Consider the following 21,345-nt stretch of genomic DNA (forward strand, 5'->3'; position numbering starts at 1 on the left):
AATTTTCAGAGCTGCATTAGATTGACCAGTTATGCTTCTTCAAAGGATTGTCTTTGTTCAGAATAAAAATGTGGCTGCATATCCCTCAGGTGACTACGCAGGTTTTCCTGGCTGTGGCCTGTTGCGTCTGCACAGCACATATCGACATGACCTGAAGATCTACGCTTCTGATGAGGGCCGGGTTCAGATGACTGCAGCCGCTTTTGCCAAGGTACTGTAGCACTGTTGGACACAGGGGAGTGCTTGAAAATACACCTCTTACCTCTTCACCAAACAGGTTGAATGTGACATTACAGTTTAACTGCAAAAGCTGCAGTGATGGCAAACAACCTCCTCAGAATTAAAGCAATATTTAACATTTTTATTACTGCTAATAATTTATCTAATCTAGGATGGTAAGACAAATGAAAACCATAAAGTTTTCAAATTGCACCATGAAGTAGAATTTTTAGAGGAGTCTGGACATTCATTTAGAGCTGGAACACTTGCATTGAATGAAAATAGGATTATGTAGAAAAACTCTACACTTTTGTGACACCTACTTACAATAAACAATGCAACAAAAAAGGTAAGTAAGGTTTTCATTTGACTCCCTCATAGATCACAAGCTAGGCTATGGACTGGTAAGAGCATTGTGCTTTTTTTGATGTCGCTCACATCCACAAATTATTTTTGTTTCTGCAGGGTCTCTTGGCACTGGAGGGTGAGCTGACCCCTATCCTGGTGCAGATGGTGAAAAGTGCCAACATGAATGGTCTGCTGGACAGCGACAGCGACTCTTTGAGCAGCTGCCAACAGCGAGTTAAAGCTCGACTCCACGAGATCCTGCAGAAAGACAGAGACTTCACTCCCGAAGACTATGAAAAGGTTTGGGACTGTTTCAAAATGACAGGCGTTTTAAACACAGTAGGTAGAAGGTAGCATTTTTCACCAAGCAAGACAGTCAAAGCTTAAAGTGGGTTTTTTTTGTTGAGAAAACAGCATAGTGATTTGTGAGCTCCAAGGACATATTTGCCCTGGAGCTTTAGTTTGGTGAAGGTTTTTGTTTGTTTTTTAAAAAAATAAAAAAATCCAGTGTTTTTTTCACTGGTGTAGCTGCTGCAGCACAACCTTGAGAAAGTACATTTTACTTTTCTTTATTCTCTGTAATGTAGTTGACTTCATTGATTTGTCAAAATTCAGTTCTCTGTATTTTCAATCATTCTGTATTTGTACTTTTCCGAACTGACACTACTTCTCAACCTTTTAAAAATATTTTTTCTATCCCTATTTCAAACCACTCATTGCCCTGTTTGCGTTTAAATTTTTTTTGTGTAATTCTTCTTTTGATAGCTGGCTCCCACTACGAGTACATCACTAGTGAAGTCCATGCAGATGATCAAGAACCCAGTAAAGACGTGCGATAAAGTTTATTCCCTCATCCAAAACCTTACTCTGCAGATCAGACAGAGGATGGAGGACCCCAAGTCAGCAGGTACAAAGCCAGAACAACAAGGGAAAAGAAAGCTTTCAGTTCTCATCCAGCTAGTGCTATAGCTCTGTCTCTCTCACTCTTTCTCACACAGACATCCAGCTGTACCACAGCGAGACTCTGGAGCTGATGCTGCGTCGCTGGTCCAAACTGGAGAAGGACTTCAAGATGAAAAATGGACGCTACAACATCAGTAAGATCCCAGACATCTACGACTGCATCAAATACGACGTGCAGCACAACAGCTCGCTTAAGCTGGATAACACCATGGAGATCTACAGGCTGTCTAAAGCGCTGGCTGACATCGTCATTCCACAGGTTCGGTGAACATGTCATAGGTGATACCTGTGCATGACAGAGTTGCGCACTAATACGAGCCATTTTTAAAATGCTGTTTTTATATTTTGACCACACTAGATTTTCTTAGTTGTAATAGGTATAATAGTTTGTTTCTCAAAAGATTCCCATCTACAGTAAATCTCGAAAATGACTTCATCACTTGTATACTATATAAAGCAGTCCAGCAAGAAAGTAAAATACTTCATCCAGAAAACAGCATCTTGCAATTTCGGACATCACATGACGATTATATACATTTTAAAAAGCTTCGTTTCCTCCTACAATATGAAAACAACCTTTTTCAGATTAGGCTAATTTGGAGTGTTTTGTTTACTTTTGAAATGGTCGAAAATGCCATCATAATAATTTAAATAAGAAAATAAATACATTTTTGGATTTAGCCATGTTTATATATGGACTAGGCCCAAAGTAATGAGGTGGGATCTGTCACTTTAGTTAGTACTGCAGTAGAACTGTAAATTCTTTTTGCCAGGAATATGGTATTGCTCAAGCTGAGAAACTGGACATTGCCAAAGGCTACTGCACACCGCTGATTCGCAAAATCCGCTCCGACCTCCAGAGAACACAGGATGATGACACAGTCAACAAACTTCACCCAGTGTAAGCTACAGCCGGGGTGTACTTATTTTCTTTACTCATTTTAAAGGATTTAAAAAAGGTATATATGTGTTCTTGTTCAAGCATGGAAGCGCAAAGAGCTCTGAGCATTATCAAAAAAAAAAAATGGGAGACAATATTGAATATATTAGTCACTTGGATCTTGTGCAATATTGGCACGAATGAAAACAAATCTTGCTCACATGTACTACCAGTCAAACGTTTGGAGACACTTGACTGAAATGTTTCTCATAAAAATATCATTGTGCCAACATGTTCATTTCTTTCATTAGAAAACTAACATTTTATTTACAAAAAATATATTCTTTAAACGTATTACTTGGAGCGAAATATTCCGAAAAGCAGCCACTAAGAGTCCGGCGTAGGTGGGAACTCCTTTAATACTGTTTAAAAAGCATCTCAGGGAAATTCCTCAAGAAATCGGTTGAGAAAATGCCAAGAATACATTTCTGGAAATTCTAGGCAAAAAGGGAGTCTATTTTGAAGATGCTAAAATATTAAATTACTTTGATTTATTTTGGATTTTTTATCACAACATAATTTCCATAGTTCCATTTGTTATTATTCCAGATTTTTGATGACTTTATTATTACTATTATTGTAAAATGTGGGGGGGGGGATAAAATAACGAATGAGTGTCTAAACTTTTGACTGGTAGTGTAAAGTATAACATTTCCAGTTGGATTTGTTTAGTCAAATGCATTGATTTTTTAAAATTGATTGATTCATTTGATAGACTGAACGATTGTACACAAAGAACCGTTCAAGTTTTTCTGTCAGAGTGTCTCTGAGTCACTGCGGTCTGTTTTCAGTTATTCCAGAGGAGTCATGTCTCCGGAGCGTCATGTCCGCACCAGGCTCTACTTTACCAGTGAGAGTCATGTGCACTCTCTCCTCTCCATCCTACGCTACGGAGCTCTCTGTGATGTAAGCCATCTTATAGTACCATCTCCATGAATGTAATTTTCTCTACGAGCTTTACACTATACCTTGTGAACATAAAAGGGAGTTATGTTTCAGACCTATGTTTAGTTTTGCTATTTTCATTTTCATGTCAGCTGCTTATGGTGAATGTTTTTGCAGGAGACCAAAGATGAGCAGTGGAAGAGGGCCATGGACTACATGAGAGTGGTCAGTGAGCTTAACTACATGACCCAGATTGTGATCATGCTGTATGAGGATCCCAATAAGGTAACGCTGCAGTCTGCATGCTTTCATGAGGCCAGCATGGAGCTCCTGCTTTGGGTGATGTTACGTTTTAGATAATGGCTGCTGTGTCATTTCAGGATCCATCTTCAGAGGAGCGTTTTCATGTGGAACTGCATTTCAGTCCGGGAGCAAAAGGCTGTGAAGAGGACAAAAACCTTCCATCAGGATTTGGCTACAGACCAGCATCCAGAGAGGTTAGATACAACTGACTGACAGCTTGATGCTTTCAGTCTGGCTGAGTCTGCAAACAATGCAGCAACTGAGTTGTTAAAACATTCCAGCTCTGGCTTTCATGTGATGTAATGTGGCTAAAAAAAAAAAAAAAAAAAAAAAAAGGTTTCAAAGAGATCAAGCAAAGAAATTTTAGAGCTCACACATAGCTTCTGTATTCAGGATGAAACACTTCTGGTACTGTGCAGTTGATTATATCATCACATTAAATTTTACAGTTACATTTTATATAGTGCTTTTCTAGACACTCAAAGTGCTTTACACTGGGGGGGTCTCCTCAACCACCATGATCGATAAGGGCAATGGGGGAATTTCGCCAGGACACCGGGGTTATACCCCTACTCTTTACAAGAAGTGTCCTGTGATAATGACCACAGAGAGTCAGGACCTCGGTCTAGGGTCTCATCCAAAAGACGGTGCTGTTTTTACAGTATAGTGTCTCAGTCACTATACTGGGGCATTAGGCCCCACACAGACCTCAGAGTGAGTGCCCCCTGCTGGCCTCACTAATACCACTTCCAGCACCAACCTTAGTTTTCCCCAGGAGGTCTACCGTCCAGGTACTGGGCAGGCTCAACCCTGCTTAGCTTCAGTGGGACACCAGGTGAGAACTGAAGGTTGATGTGGCTCTGGCAAATGCCATTAAATGCCTTAATTGAACCGAAACACCAAAACATGCAGTATTCTCACTTAAGCTCAATTATTTAACATGTATCTTCATATTTGTAAATCATATACAGAGTACTTCCAAAAGGGATGAATAAGTCTGTGTAGATGACCGATAAAGTGGCTTAATGTTGCAGCCATAACCTTGTGACACTTTGGTCTCAGAACGAAGGCCCCAAAAAGAAGTTGCAGAACGACAGCGACGAGGAGCCGAGTAATTTAAAGCGGGACGAGCCAGATCGAGCCCTCGTCATGTTCCGACCCATGGTGTCCGACCCCATCTACATTCACAGGAAGTCTCCTCTTCCACGATCCAAAAAGATCGGCTCTGTAGAAGTAAGTGCTGTTTGACTCGATCGATTTCTGAGTTTGTCTTTCCGTACTTTTATTTATTTATTTCGTCTGTGGAAACTTTTCAGGTGATCTTCAGTTGTAATGGATTTAACAGTGCTTGCGCAAATCATGATTTTACTGAAAACGTATGTGTTGTGTTAAATTGTTGGGTGTACTGGTAAAATGATTTGTCTGATAAATAATGTTTTATGCCGAATGCATATTTTTTGTGAAATTACCTTAGAGTTTTTTTCTGTAATGTTAGTCTTAATATGTAGGAATACATTTCGGAATAGTGCCTCTGTGCATCAAATACTGTTTTATCTGCTGTTTTTTTTTAAAGAGTTTTATATATTTATTACACTCTCTGCAATGTGTACACGTCATGTAAGCACGGTCCTTTTGCTGCTAATATCATGAAAGGTTAGAAGGCCAGGCTATATCCAAAGTGATGCTATACTGTCTGAACAGCGTGCTATCACGTGACCAAAAACCTATTCTGTCTGCAAAGAAACACAAAATAGGACTGTTGAATGCTGTAGCATGTTTTTTTTTTAATTAGAAAAAGGTAAAAATCATAGAAAATAATTTTGAATGATTGCGTATTGATAAATTGTATTATTACTCAAACTGAGAGGTCACTGCTGTGTGTTACAACTAAAATAATGTAGTGTATGTTCTATGCCTTAAAGGAAGTTGTAGTACTAGCCAAGTCTTCTATTTTAAGTTCAGGGTATAATTGTCATTTTTGTAAGGTGGTGATCTGTGTTTTTTTGTGTTTCTGTATCTGGCTTATGATTAAGCTCTCGTTCTAATAATTATTTCGATTTTAGAAATTACTAACAACCGAGGACTAGGATCCAAACCAGTTATGATTATTGATTGGCAAATGTACCGTTTGTTAACTGTCAGTATTTTTTCTGCCCAGTTAAACTTTTATTTATTCCTTTGTTTATTTTTTTTGTTGTTGTTGTCTTTTTAGTCCCCATTGCAGACAGACTTTATCAAGACCTCTTCTGGCAAAGTATGAGTGCAACATGTTTTCTGTTTTGTTCGTTTGTTTTTTTCCATACAGAACAAAGGGCGTATGTTGTGAATGTTGATGGGACTCGTAGCTAGACTGTTGTTAACGTTGCATGACTGTGCTGTTTCTGCCCCCTCTCTCACTTCCAGGAAGAAAGCCCCCTGAGTGTGTCTAGCCCTGAGTCTATTGGTACCTGGATACATTACACCTGTGGTGTTGGTACTGGGCGTCGAAGACGCAGATCAGGGGACCAAATAACTTCCTCCCCTGTCTCCCCCAAATCACTGGCTTTCACATCCAGTATTTTTGGCTCATGGCAACAGGTTTTTACAAATTTAATTCATTCTTCACAATCGCTAACTCCTTGTTCATGCGCACCAGAGAAACCTGGCGGCAGTCAGCAAGGACATCTAATCAGCAGATCAATCAAAAGAGAGTTTTTTTTTTTTTTTTCTTTTTCTTTTTTTCTTAAACCATTTTTTCTTTTTCTTTTTGCCTTTTTTTCATTCCATCTAAAGAGGAATTCAACAGAAGGGAGGCCTTACTTGTGGCGCCTGAATAACCAACTTCTAAGACTCATTCAGTTTCATGAACTCCTATAGTGTCGACTAACAGCGGAAGATTTGGAGTCAAAGTTGCATGTTTATAATTTTGTTCCCCTTGTTCTCCCTCCCTTCTCCCATCATGTGTGGTGCAACACCGAATCCTGGCTTGTTTAGTCATTTGAATCGTTGCCTGCAGGTCATGGCCACAGATCATCCATCTCGCTGTACAGTTGACCCTGAAGCCTCTGGTCCTTCAGTCTAATGCACTCAGTTCTAATGCTTGAAACAAGTCTTGCGTTGTCATGGCCACATGCATTTTGAGGTTTTTGTTTTGTTTTGTTTTTTTAAAAAAGGTGTGTCTATTTTGTGAAATGGTTTGTTTGCTTTGCTGTAACATGTTTTTCCATTAGCGTCCTTTCTTAACAGTGCTTTTAAAGGCAACCCTAGAGTGCCACCTTATCTGCAACATTCTCCTGTTTGTTGGCGCGTCAGCCTTTTCTATATTTGGCTTCTGCTCTCTGCTTCCTCCTAGAGCAGTTACATTCTGCTGAGGCACTGTGAAAGAAAACCCATATTGAGTTTTGTGATTATCCACCGTAGAGGCATATTTATCTTGGTAGCTCTTTTCATTCATCTGCTGATTCTCATTAGTTGTCCTTTGCAACCTGCTCCATTTCAGTGTCCAAGAATTTTCTTCCCTTCCTTTGGGTTTCAGTAAGATTTGTGGTTTTTAATCTTTTGGTTGGATGTTTTCCTCCCCCCTCCAGTCTCCCAGCTCTTGCCTTTTCCAAAGCTGAAGTCCATCACTGCTTTGGCACGTTTATTGCTTTTTTGTTACTCTCCTGCACCAGGAGATACGTAGCAATATCCTAATACTTTTCCTATCATTATTGTCCAGGAAAATAAGAATATGACTGAAGAAGTAGGGCGTGTGGAGCTCATGTCACATCATCCTTCCACAATGCACTTTGGGTTTTTACATCCCCATCTTGTGAGAGATAGAGTATGACAAATGTGACAACTCTACATACTTTATGTTTCGGTCTTGGGCTTTATTATTAGTAGTGTGTAGTTTGGGTTTTGTGTAAATGGTTATGATCATCTGTAATATGTGTATATGTGGGCTATAAATCATGATTGTCTTCTGTAAAGTTTTGCATAACTTTATCAAAAATTGTCTTTTTAACGTGTGACACTTTCCGTTTGAAAACAAGAAGTACCACATAGCATTGTAATAAAATATAGTAATAGCTGTAGTCAATAATACCTGTATAATATAATAATAATAATAATAATAATAATAATAATAATAATCAGTCCATACAGGATTTCAGAGTTTTTCTTGGGGATTTATTTATTTATTTATTTTTGTGCTTTTTTTGTAGAAAACCACTTGAATTGGTGAAATTTCAATTGCACAAAAATGTTTTTCACAGTTTTTCACAGTGACCGCTTTTAGCTGTACTCCTTCGATGCACATGAATCGAAGGGGGCTTTGGCTAAATGCACGTTGTGATGATATCACATGTCTTGGTCAAAATTTGCGGTAATTTTGAAAAATCGCAAGCTCCTGCAAATATTGCAGTGTTTCCTTGATTTTGCATTAATTTCTGCGATCACAAAATCGCAAACTCCTGGAGGGACTGATAATAATACTAATTTATTACTATTATTATTGTTGTTGTTGTTATTGACATTATTATTATTATTATTATTAGTAGTAGTAGTAGTAGTAGTAGTAGAAATATTAAATAAGCGAAAATATCTAAGAACAGTGAATAAATCAGACTAAATAATTATATTTTAATCTGAATTTATGGAAGTTTATCATTACAGTTAAGCAGATTTAAGGTTTTTGTTTACTGCTCAGAGGTTTCTCTGAGCTTCAGGTAAGCCATGGCAGGTGTAAGTGCAGCTTGATAGCCCTCCATTTTGTCTTCTTTCCACCATCCCACCTCCAGCTGTCATTTTTCCAGTCCCTTGGATCCTGTACTCGCTTCTCTCCTATTTCCCCTGTCCGATCAGAGAGGATCCAGCCATTCCAAGCCTTGGTTTTGCACGAAACAGAACAACAGAAACATAAAACCTCCCCCTCCTTCCTTTTTTTTTTCTTTTCTTTTTTCAACCACAGGTGCCTATTTGGTTCGAGTTGTGCCGTGTTGATTTGTGGAATCGCTGCAAACTGTTGCCATGTCTATCATCATTCCCCTCTGCATCTCCGATCTCACCTTTGTCTCGTGCTTCATCCTGTATCTCAATATCTTGAATGTCTCGCACGGAATGGACTCTCTGGCCATGGGGATGTTGCACGATCCCATTTCATTTCCATCTTGTCTTTCTGTTGTCCTCGTTGCCTGTACTAACATTTGTATTGCGGCCTATTAACACCTGTCTATCTGGAAAAGCCCTATTTCTTACATACCAAAGGTTTCAGGGTGTCTAGAGTCTGTTATCTCCTTTCCGTTTGTTAGTTTGATTGAACGGCTAATGTTTGTTTTTGGGGTCTTTCAGGTTCTTTCGGAGAACAACAGTCACGCAAGGCCAGGCAGACTACACACAGATCAGAAGCTCACCACTGGAATAGGTAAGCTGTGTCTTTTCACTATAAAAAAAAAACCACAATCCAGTACCTTGAAGTAGTCAGTTACTTAAGCGTCTTAAATATGATGCTCTAAATGTGCTTTGCTATTAAAGTAATACATTGTTATTTATTTCTTCTGGCTTAATGTTGTGTATTGTGTGATCGTCATATTGTTGTTCATGTCATGTTTCCTCAAGAAATAATAAGTGAAGCCATGGAGTAATATTGTGTCTTTCCATTTCAACCCTTCGCTCTGTGTCATGGCTTTGTGCCTCTTCTGGCACCTTTCGAGTGCCTCCTTTATGCAGGCTGCTCTCTGCTGATCCTCTGGCACCCAATGATTAATTACTAAAGGTGTGATGTGGAATTTAACGTAATAATCCAAATTGGCATAATCTGAATCTGAATATCCTTCTAGATCAAGATTTTTGCCACACAACTGTCTAAAACAGTGCTGACTCAGTTTCTCTCATACATGCTGGTAATGTCCTTTGTGTATGTTTATTGCCTAAGAGGCAGCAGTGAAATTGAAGTTTTGGTGGAGGGCAAGTCAACTCTTCAGTTTCAGGCTGTGATAGCAGGACATGACCTCAGCCTCCTGTAGATAACAAGAAGTGCATTCTTGCTTTACATTATTAAACATTTATTGTTTTAGGAAGAGTCCAGCTCATTCACATTTACCTGCATTAGGAGGATATGTTTTAACCCTTGTGTTCCGTTTTCTTCTTAGCAATGAATGCACTGTTTATGGTTATATTGAATTTGGGCAGCTGAGACCGGTAATAATATTTGAAATGAGTAACCTTGAATACATCAACATTTTAGGGGAGGAGTAAAAAAAAAAGCAACAACCACGAAAACATTTCTCCTGCCTGCGGATACACAGCTGGTGTCCACTGATATGTTACCTCTTTTTGTAATCTGTTTTATTCTCATTGAACATTGCCTGTGTAATATAAATATGTAGGGGGTATTGTAGAAAAGTAAATTAGTCTTTTTCCACATGTAGAAAATGAGCCAAGCACATTAAGTTTTATGGGGGGGAGACAATCCAAAAGCCAGTATGGTTCCAGTTTAAGTAAAAATTTCAAACAGGTAATTTTGGCTCAAACTGGGGTTCACAGTGGCTTAGTGGTTAGCACACTTGCCCCGCACCTCTCGGGTTGGGGGTTCAATTCCCGCCTCCACCCTGTGTACGCGGAGTTTGCATGTTCTCCCCGTGCTTCAGGGGTTTCTTCCCTGGGATAGTCTCCAGGCTACCTGTGACCATGTGTAGGATAATGGATGCAGAAAATGGATGGAAGGATGGATTTTGACTGAACACAAGGGTTAAATAATAATAATCTATAGAGATAAATGGAAAATATCCAAAATGGTAGTTCTGGCACAAGAGGAAAAAAAGCTACATTTTGACAAAAAAAAAAAGTAAAGTATGAAATCTAACACTTTACTGAGGCAGTATGAAAAAATGTTATTGTAAGCCAAACAGTAAATTAGTAGAACACAATTAAATGATTTTAGATAACGACAATAATGGTTTTATTATCGTCGGCTCATTTTAGTCCTGTAAATAAATCAATAAAAAAAAAATCTTTATTTTTCAGCCCAGTATGTCCTGAATTTTGGTTTTGGCTAGGAATGTTCATTGTAGTGCATCACTCTCTTTTCCGTGTATTCTAGGAGATGTATTCATAGCAGTCTTACTGTCTATACATTCTAAGGGAGTATTTAATTTTTTGTAAGATATTGCTAGGTTTTGTGATTTAAACTATGTAGTATTGTCAGTATTTTTCTATATCAGTACAAAAATGATGCTTTGTGCTGATGATGAATACAAATTATAGTAAGCACAACTGTTCAGCGTAAACCTGTTTGTTGTGAGCAAGGCAAACGACATTACTGTCATTATGGGATGTTTTCAATGAGGCTGCACAATTCTTTCTGTGGCAAGAATCTCCTAGACGTGCATGCTGCATGCGTTGCAAGGTGTGGCTCCTGGAACACACGACTGCTGTATGTATCTTCTCTAACTCCCATCAGGGTCTCATTGTGCTGGCCTGTTTAGCACCATGGTGCTGGGAGGCTCCTCCAGCGCCCCTAACCTACAAGATTATGCTCGCACACACCGTAAAAAGCTGACCTCTTCTGCCTTCTTAGATGGTATGTGCAAACATGCGTACACATCTTTGTTTAAAAAAAAAAAAAAAAAAGTAGATGAACCCTCATCCCCTCTTGTAAGGAATCCTGGAAGCTCCCTTTTTTCGTGTTGTGTTCAAGACCTTATTGTGTTTTTATTTTTGTTGTTGTTGTGTTTTTTTTTTTTTTTTTTTTTAATATTAGTTGTGTTTTTGTGATTTCGTTGGAATTTTTATTTATTTGTTCATCAATGTTATTCATTCTTTTAAATTGTATAACCACGTTAAATATAATGTAGTACAATTCAGACGTAAACATGTTTACTTAGATCTGTACTAAACTCTACATGATGTACATTTATTTTATTTAGCAGATTCTTATATCAAAAAGTGACCAAAAGATATCTCCAAAAAGTAAAGCCAGAATGACAGACCTTTTTTGTCCTAATTTTGAAGGTCATGAGAACAGTATTACCGAGTTGAGTTAAATTACAAGCTACTGTGTTGAGGCCTAGTTACTGTATATTTTAATTTGCATTAGGAGTACAAATACACATTTGCACTAGGAGTTAGTGTTATCTGTAGATTAAAGTGTTTGCATTGATATTACTGGGAAAGAGAGGCTGCACCAAAGTGTGTGTGTGTGTGTGTGTGTGTGTGTGTGTGTGTGTGTGGGAAGTGGTAGCTCAGTGGCTAGGACATTGCACATCGGAAGGTCAGTGAGTTAGGATAAGGGCATCTGTCAAATGCCATAAATGTAAATGTGTTACGGCAGATATTTAAATAATTTTGATCTTTATAGCATTCTTGACAGTAAAGACTACATCTTGATTTTGGATTTTGTCTCATAAGTTGGTCCTGATCTTGTGGTTATTGCAAAAGTTTACTGCTCAGTTGCCTGTTCTTGTTATGGCATTATACACTATAACACACACATTATCTCTTTATATACATACTCAGCGTGTCTAATTTGTGGATCTTGTCATTAAGATGACTTTGGAATTGGATTAAAAAAGCACACATTGACTGTTTACATGGACAGCGGTAATGTAATTATTGACCTTATTCTGAATAAGACAATATTGTGATTAAGGTGTTTACATGAGTCGCTTTTAGAATACTCCTTTCATGTTCCAGTTTTACATGTTATAGAACATAGTTCGAGTAACGGCACACGTCATTACGTCCTCGCGCCACGCCGTCCGACGTCCCTCCAGAATTTCACGTCTCGACATACAGTTCGTTTTCGTTAAGGGACGTATACAGTTTTGGGTGTTATTTTTAATTTTTACGAAAGCTTCAAGTACGGTTAATTATTTGTCATGTGCAATAGACGTGCAAATAGACGACTTTTTGAAGCCGTGGGCTGCGTCCCAAACCGCGTACTTGCATACTATTTAGTAGCCGAGAAACATGTATTACTCCTACCATATAGTAGGTAAGTACGGGCTTATCCAGGCTTATTTCCTTCCTTTCCTTTGGACTGTGGAATTGAATTGCCGCATTTCTGTCTAGACAAATGAATAATAAGCTGTAAATAAAACGAAGGGCTTAAATATCAGTAAAGAGATAAGATGGATAAGGGCGGATGGATAAGTCTGACATGGTTTGGGTGGAATTTGTATTCATGACACCATCCATGGGATACATGGGTATTCTTTTCTAAATGCTCCACATGTACATACACATGGACCCTCATAACATCCGGCTGCTATTTTGAAAAGCTGATAACCAAAGTGATTGGGAAAGTATCAAATTTTTCACAGCAATCTGCCTGACAGAATCCCAACACGTCTAACTCACTAAAACGAACACTCCTCTTATTTCCTTCCCTTTCTCTCCTGCATGTCCTGTTGCTTTTTTCCTGCCCTTTTCTAAGCCCTTTTTCTGTTAGCTGTTGTACATTTCAGGTACCTGTGTTTCTCTTTCTCAGAGGCCACGCGTGGTTGTGCTGTTAAAAGATTTTCTATCTCATTTGCGCGACACCCAACCAATGGTATGTTTGCTTTTGTTAATTCCCAGTACATCCTCCTCCCATCATCCCCATTATTTTGTTCTGGATATAGACTTCTTTCAATTCCTCCACTAACTCCAGAGGAGTGCACATGGAATGCAGCCATGACCTTTTCTGGCTAAAATGCTTGTCCAGAACTTCAGAGACCATGTAATTTTTTTCAGTCCCTTTCACTCAGTTCTCCTAAATGTGAGCCGGCCTGGGAAAACTTGTCAGATGTTGCTGTGGCTGAATTCTGGAAAATGGCCCAAAAAATCGTATTTTGACCAAACTGGAGTCGTTAATTTATTTTTTTTTAACCTTCATGTCAGGTAATGAGCCAGTTTAACAAACTGTCTAAAATCTTGCATAGCCAAATGGACATAAACCCAATCTATTCAGTTTATAATCAGGTACCAACTCTCAAAATCTCTCCAATGCTCCTCCACCATCACATCATCAAAACAGAGAAGAGCGCTTACATGCTCTGTACAGATGAGACCACAGCATGTTTAAATGAGCTATTAATAAGACATTAATAAAAAGGAAATTAAACCAACAGAACTGAGTGAATGAATCAGCAATTGGGTCAGCACCAGCATTAGCATGAAGAGACAACAATGAGATGCATGTTTAAATGTTGCAAGTAACTTTTATTTCAGATGATGAGACCAAGCCTGATGGGGATGATGCTGATTTGTAAACTTATCTTTCCTTTTTTTTTTTTTTTAAATTGTCAGTAGTGGTGTTTTTCCATTAGTCAATTAGGTTATAAATGTGGAGGCAGGCAGCACATCTTTCTGTGGACTCAAAATAAAATATTTAAATGACATTTAAGTGACATTAAAATGCTAGACTTTGTGGTTGAGGTGCATACAAAAGATACAGGAAAGCCTGTAGTTTGAGAACTATATGTAGAATAAAATCTGAAAATTTGACCAGGTGAAGTTTTCCCAGGCCACCACACATACAGTGCCCTCCAGTAATATTGGCACCCTTGGTAAATATGAGCAAAGAAGCCTGTGAAATATTATCTTTATTGTTGAACCTTTTGAACTTTTGTTTAAAAAAATCACAAAAATATTCTGCTCTCATGGATATCAAACAATTGCAAACACAACACAGGTTTATCAAAAAAATATTGTTAAATATAGGTGTGCAACAATTATTGGCACCCTTTTAGTCAATACTTTGTGTTATCTCCCTTTGCCAAGATAACAGCTCTGAGTCTTCTCCTATAATGCCTGATGAGGTTGGAGAATACATGGCAAGGGCTCTGAGACCATTCCTCCATACAGAATCTCTCCAGGTCCATGCTTGTGGATTCTCCTCTTCAGTTCACCCAACAGGTTTTCTATGGGTTTCAAGTCAGGAACATTTTTGTGTTGATTTTGATGTATGTTTTGGATCATTGTCCTGCTGGGAGATCTGACCACGGCCCATTATAAGCTTTCTGGCAGAGGCAGTCAGGTTTTCATTTAATATCTGTTGATATTTGATAGAGCCCATGATGCCATGTATCCTAACAAGATGTCCAGGTCCTCTGGCAGAAAACCACCTCTGGTGTTTATTGCCAAAAAGCTCTATTTTGGTTTCATCTGACCATAGAACTCGATCCGATTTGAAGTTCCAGTAGTGTCTGGCAAACTGAAGACGCTCAAGTTTGGTTGTGGATGAAAGTAGAGACTTTTTTCTGAAAACTTATAACCCTTGTGATGATGTAGGTGATTTCAGATTGTAGTTTTGGAGACTTTCTGACCCCAAATGGTAAATGGTCTGCACTTATATCACTTTAACTTTAGCAGTTCTACAAAGCACTTTACACTGTGATATTACACTGAAGATATTTTTTGAGAAGCCTATGTTGTTTGCAATTGTTTGATATCCATGAGAGCAGAGTATTTTTGTGATTTTTTTATTATTTTTTTTAAAACAAAAGATCAAAAGATTAAACAATAAAGACAATTTTTCTCACCCTTCTTTGCTCATATTGACCAAGGGTGCCAATATTAGTGTAGGGCACTGTATTTTATCTAGTTGAAAGTGGCTAAAACTTGTTGTTTACTTGGAGCAGTCATTAAACGTGATACTGTGTGATTTTAAATTTGTGGAAGTTGAATAATCCAGTGTTATGTCACTTGAATAGAAATGAACTCATTTTGTCGGTCAGTATTTCCTAGATATATAGCATGTGTGAGGCCGTTGTTGAAGGGTGACGCTTTCTGCTTCTATTGATATAGTAACATAGGGGTGTGGGTGTGTGTGTGTGTGTACATATTTGTGTGTATGTGTGTCACTTTGATATGCAGTTATCCAATCAGCCAGCAATCACGTGCAATTGGCTGTTGAGATAATTGCATAAATGTGCAGGTGTACAGGTGTTCCTAATAAAGTGAACAGTGAGTGTATATAGCCCTGACTTTGGTTTATAATTTCTGCATTATTCTGCATTATTAAATCTCAACACACCAAAGAAAAAAGTGACAAATAAACTCAGATTGTAGATCATAAGTAGGCATAATTGAGCAAATTTAGCATTTATTAAATGTCCTTTGTGATTGTAGGTGTTTATACAGTTCTAGAAATTTGTGTATTTTGGGAATATCACTTTTATTCTTTTTTTTGTTTGTTTGTTGTTGTTTTGTTTGTTTTTAATCTGCTTTTCTAAATGGGTCAGTGTTTCCCAGTATGTTCTGTGGTAAGTGTTAATTATGTTTAATTTACCCATTTGTATATTGTTTGATGTTTATTGTTTTTTGGTTCAGATTCTTGACGTCTTGTAGAAGTCAGCTCCCTTATTTTTGGGTTTTAGTCAAAAAAGTTTTGACATTTACCAAATTCCCGACCCATTTGTTCATCTTTTGTAGCAGTAGTGTAACATTTGTGTGCTTTAGCAACACATTTATCCTGTTTTATTTCACCATTAAAGTTCTGATAAACATTCCATCATGTACACCTTAGGTGAGTGATTAAACATTTAATTGTATATACAGTTACACTAGTTACGCAAAAGTTTACAGTGATGTCAACATTTCTCCAAATTTTAAGTAACTGATTTAACATGAAATCCCCAAACAGTATGGTGCTATAAATACATTAAAAGTGCAAGATTACATTTAGCAAAAACTGTCATGCTGTCAGTTTTACTTGTGCTTTCTATAAATAACTTTTAAAATATTAAAAAGGCATTTTATATTCAAAATACATTTCAGTCAGATGTCTTCAGATGTTTCTATATTAGATTTGTAACATTTGCTGTATATGAACCACCATCAATATATTCCAATAAATGCAGTGCCCTTGGTCTATGTTATAAAGATGAATCGGGTAAAACAGGTCTATTTTAGTCATTTGCGTGAAACTGGGTGTTTTTTTTTTTTCTTTCATGCCCACCAGCAAAAAGTTTGATCATTCCCACCCACTGTCACAGACACTCTTGACCAACCCCAGTGCTTTTGCAGACACTCCTGACCAATCCCACCCCTTCCTGCACATACTCTTGAGCAATCCCACACGCTCTTGCAGACACTCTTGTCCAATGCTGTCCGCTCCCACAGATAATCTTGCACAATCCTCCCCACTCCCATAGTCACTCCTGCCCAGTCCCACCCACTCCCGCAGACACACTTGACTGATCCCACCTTCTCTCACAGTAACTCTTGTCCTATCCCATCTGGTCCCACAGAAAGTTTGACCAATCCCACCCACTCTCGCAGATACCCCATGACCAGTAGCTATGTTTCCATCCAAGTTGTGAATTTAACTTTTGTGAAAAATTGGAGTATTGCATAAAACATTTGCGAATAAATCCATCCCATGTGTTCAAGAGAACAAAATCGCCTCTTCCTGGGAAACTGGCGCAATTATACCAAATCATTTCGATGGCTGACTTTGGCTCATGCATTTCAGAATGACAAAAACAACATTTGAGATACTGTGCAACGAGATTGGTCCGCTGGTTAGTCCAATTATGCCGACCCACCGCACTCCAGTTTACTTTTCTGAGCCAGTTATCAAATTTGTTGAGGCAGAGTCACAGGACTTTTTTTAAGCGGATAGAGGAATTGATTCTGTAAATGTGTTTCCATTGTAATGCGCATTTTGGAGATTTTATTCGCATCAGGTGTTTCCTTCCAGCGTTTGTTTTATGCGATATCCCAAAATGATAACGCAGCAAACGTCACTCGCTCCTGCAGTTATTTTTGTTTGTACCTTCCCATGATATTTTCTAACGATCTTGGCTTACTATAAACAAGCCATTTAAACTACACCCTGGTAAACACGTGGTAAACACCCTGTCATGTCCAATAGGCTCCCATGTTAATCACTGTGACCTGTTTGTCCCGAAAGATTTTAATCTGACTGTCTGCTTTGCCACTTTTTGTTGGTCCAGATGCACACTTGTAGTCTATCTTACAATAGTGATCGGTCATAAAATGGCATAATAATCTAAATGAGCATTTCTGGAAGGCATCAGGTAGTTTGGTCTGGGAGTAACTACAATGTTCTTTTTTTTAATTTAAACAGATTTTTTTTTTTTTAAGCCCTTTTGCATATTTCAACAAAGATACTCCAGCTCCTGCAGTTGTGGACCGATATATTCACTGATAAAACGAGCTTAATGCTGTCATTTACGGATATTGTGATGTCTTATTGGTGTAGGTGTTGGCGTAAATTTAGCTGCAAAGAAAAAGGAACTATCATTGTGATCCATATCGATGAAAAAATCGTGATGTGAATCTGTACTTGTTTTGTTACCCTTATCTTGGTGCCTTTTTAATGATAGGTATATGAACTTAGGCCTAAATATTTGCTTTAAGCATATTTAATCACATTTGGATGGATAGTTTGCTTCTAAGATTATTGATTTAATCAAGACTCAAATGGTGTACTATATAGTATCTGAGATTTAAAAAAAAAAAAAAAGTGCATGTAAGGTAAGTAGACCATCATTCTCACTCTGTCGCATCATCCTGGCTGATGATGTTGTGGTAGGTAGAGCTTCTAGTGAGTTGTACTCTGTGTGAGCCATCTGCTTCCATTCTGCCCGCCTCAAACTCACGTTTGATGGTGCTGTTGCTCTGTCATTCTCTAAGGAACTGGAACTCCATATTTGTGTGTGTGTGTGTGCCTGGATGTGCTGAATGCTTATGCTCACTTCAGCTTAACTGCCAGCGTTAGGAACGCTTAATAAGTGTCTGTTGTATTTCATTTAAGGCTTTGAGTTATACTCCATGGTTCCCTCCATCTGCCCGCTGGAGACCCTCCACAACTCACTGTCCCTTAAACAAGTCGACGACTTCCTCGCCTCGATTGCCACCTCTCATGATTCCCTGCTGGAAATGTCCTTGTGTTCACCAGGTAAAGGAAGGACAATATGCAACCCTATGTATATCTTTTAAAAATGTTATGAATAAGGTTGTTTTGAAAATGCTTTTGCTTTTGAGATTCCTATTTTACCACCGTTTTTAAATTCTGTGTTCGTTGTTTGTCACTCAGCTGCTCAAGGAAAGAAAGTTCCTTTAAACACGTACACTCCTGCAAAAGTTTTACCGTGTCCTTTCACTCAAGCTGTGGGAAAGAGGTCACCAGAGCGCACATATTCATCAGGCATGTATGAATAATAATAATTAATAGGCACGATGGACAACAAAAATGCTAATATAGTTACAGCTAAGCACCCAACTCTTTCTGATGTAAATTCTGATTTGAATTTCTGAGCATAACAAAAACCCATTTTGTTTCTGAGATATATTGGGAGAAGTAAGGATATTTACAGTCACAGGTCCTATCGTCAGGCTGGCCAAGGCCAAAATAACCAACAAACACTACAATAAATGTATAGAAAGAATATCTTTCTGCTGCCTTACCTGCTTCTGGGATGATGATGATGTAGTAGGACCCCAGAAGTAATGTGGCAGTATCTGGACACGCACGGGGACACACACACACGGGGACACACACACACACGGGGACAGACACGCAGACAGACACACACACACACACACACACAAAAATGTTGGAGCATAATATATTCTTTGGGGTTTTTTTAAATGCTAAAAAAATTGTGCTTGAATCATTGTGGCAATGGTGAACTCGTATTCAATGAGGTGAGAAGGCAGTGAGCTTGTATAATACAGTACAATGCAAGTATTGCACATATGGTGTGTGTGCTTGTGTATGCATGTACGGTCTGCTCATTATTAATGTTATTAATGAAGGAGGCCAGTAATTCTGTATGTAATTTATTCTTCCCAGCCAGCGGAAGCTCTCCGTCCAGAGCGGCCCGATTGAGCAGAGCCGACGCTGTTCAGCACGTTGCCGCTGGAGACAAAGCGTTACAGCAGAGCACACCTCCGCGGTGTAGAGAGCGCAACATACCCGCTAAGCCCAACACTGCAGAACACACTTCCATTAGCATCCTGGTCTCTTCTCCCCCAACATCCTGTAAAGCTCAACTCAACTCAACCTACCAGGAGGACAGTCTATCCACCCACACTCAAGCCTGGACAGGATGCTGTAGAGTCTCATCACAACTCACCCGTCCTCACACAAGTGTCACTAAAGCACATCCGGCATCGTTCAGTGACAGTCATGTCCATATCACGCCAAAACAAACCAACTCGGAGGAAACTCAGAGTGGAGCCGTACACGTGCACAAGCTTACCAAGCAGACTGTTCAAGAGGAGCACCATGAAGGCAAAATGTAGCCACGTTCTCAAACAGCAGTAATGCAAAACTCGTCAACGACTGTGTTAAAAGACCACAAAATTATGCTTGATTCCACGAAACCGACCAAACCTTGAATTTCACTGAAACAGTGATAGCACTATCACTTAATGATTCCTGACTGAGAGAAAACTTATTTTAACAGTAGTTTAGCGGTAGTACAATCTGATCTATTAAACACACTCGTCTAATCGATACTATCGCAGACATGACTGATTTACCATATAGTATGATCTCGACTGTACTCTCCTGAGGAATTTATTTCTCATATCTTGTATATTTGAATGTAAACCAGATGTATACGCTCATATTAGATCCATTTCATCCTAGTCTATTTTGAATTCATCCTGATCATTAACTAAACAACACCTTTTGAATATTATCAAGCTCGAAAGTAAAATGTAATGAAACGAAAAGTTCTATTTTTCACATATCGTTGGTTACCAAAAATGTGCATTTTATTTTTCCTTCTCATTAAGCTGTAGATGAGATGTCTGCCTTAAGGTAATTGTTGTGAAAGGTATTTTTCACCAGTGTATGCCATGCAAACCAAACATGATTGTAAATATATACATATATATGTATGTGTATATTGGGAATAAACCTCAGTGGAACCCCTGTTATATGTATGTATTGATAATCTTCTGTATGTAAATGTGAAATTTAGAAACAAATATAGATTTCATGATAATTGTATATTAAATAAACATGGTAATCTTTTCAGTATTTTATGTGCTGTTATAGCTGTTGTTAAAGCAGCTTTTACCATTTGAAATATGATTAAACTGGACCAACAAAATATTTTTATGTGATGGAAAATGAATGTCAGGGTTTTCCCAGATGCTCGGCACACCAGGACGAATTATTTAACATTCTTGGTTGTGATACAACAGAACATATGGATTGGGAAACGCTTACCTAATTGGCTGTTATTGTTTTATTTAACACCTCAACTATAAATTCTTTCTACGTTTTAACTGATAGATTTGCTTAAAGTCTCTAGCAGAACAAGATATAACTTGTAATATATGTAAGGTAGGATTCAGTGAGAGCAGTGCTTTAGTCCATTCAGCTCCGTCACCTCCTCATCCAAACAGATCAGCTGTGTGTTTAACTTCCATGCTAATACTGCCGTCAGTGTTATCCTGTTTGTCATAGATTACTATCTGATAGAGAACTAACTTCTCCAAGTCTTTGCTCTAACTCGGCGTAACTGCCTGGTATCGTTACATTGCATACAGGAACATTGAGCTCAGTGTGCGTGTCTCCATTACATCTATGTTGGATTTCTCAATATGGTGTTAAACACTGTTGGAAAATGGTGAGTGAGAAAAGAAGCACCAACCAACAAATTAGCACCAGAATTGCAAAGCAAATCACAAATATGCAAACTCAAATTTTATTTAGATTTTATTTTATTTGGGGGGGGCAGTGGTGGCTTGACAGTTAA

The 21,345-nt window shown here is 38.4% G+C and overlaps 1 protein-coding gene across 10 annotated transcripts in view; it reads left to right on the forward strand.

The window, feature by feature from the left end:
• Positions 1 to 20,696, forward strand: part of ppip5k2 (diphosphoinositol pentakisphosphate kinase 2) — a 40,713-nt gene extending 20,017 nt beyond the window's left edge. For 4 of the 10 annotated variants that reach the window (XM_053686694.1, XM_053686693.1, XM_053686695.1 and 1 more), the window contains 15 exons: positions 90 to 211; positions 685 to 867; positions 1,333 to 1,474; positions 1,566 to 1,789; positions 2,304 to 2,431; positions 3,262 to 3,376; positions 3,533 to 3,640; positions 3,736 to 3,852; positions 4,721 to 4,891; positions 6,062 to 6,235; positions 8,969 to 9,041; positions 11,079 to 11,198; positions 18,384 to 18,527; positions 18,666 to 18,780; positions 19,429 to 20,696. In XM_053686694.1, coding sequence (XP_053542669.1) covers positions 90 to 211; positions 685 to 867; positions 1,333 to 1,474; positions 1,566 to 1,789; positions 2,304 to 2,431; positions 3,262 to 3,376; positions 3,533 to 3,640; positions 3,736 to 3,852; positions 4,721 to 4,891; positions 6,062 to 6,235; positions 8,969 to 9,041; positions 11,079 to 11,198; positions 18,384 to 18,527; positions 18,666 to 18,780; positions 19,429 to 19,876 — 2,384 coding nt within the window. In that variant the 3' untranslated portion in view covers positions 19,877 to 20,696. Of the gene's footprint in view, positions 1 to 89; positions 212 to 684; positions 868 to 1,332; positions 1,475 to 1,565; positions 1,790 to 2,303; positions 2,432 to 3,261; positions 3,377 to 3,532; positions 3,641 to 3,735; positions 3,853 to 4,720; positions 4,892 to 6,061; positions 6,236 to 8,968; positions 9,042 to 11,078; positions 11,199 to 13,106; positions 13,170 to 18,383; positions 18,528 to 18,665; positions 18,781 to 19,428 lie in introns of all 10 variants that reach the window. The other 6 variants (XM_053686703.1, XM_053686698.1, XM_053686700.1 and 3 more) reach the window with 6 other exon arrangements.
• The last annotated feature ends 649 nt before the right edge of the window (positions 20,697 to 21,345 follow it).

This window comes from Ictalurus punctatus, chromosome 16 (assembly GCF_001660625.3).
Source record: "Ictalurus punctatus breed USDA103 chromosome 16, Coco_2.0, whole genome shotgun sequence".
Lineage (NCBI taxonomy): Eukaryota > Metazoa > Chordata > Actinopteri > Siluriformes > Ictaluridae > Ictalurus > Ictalurus punctatus.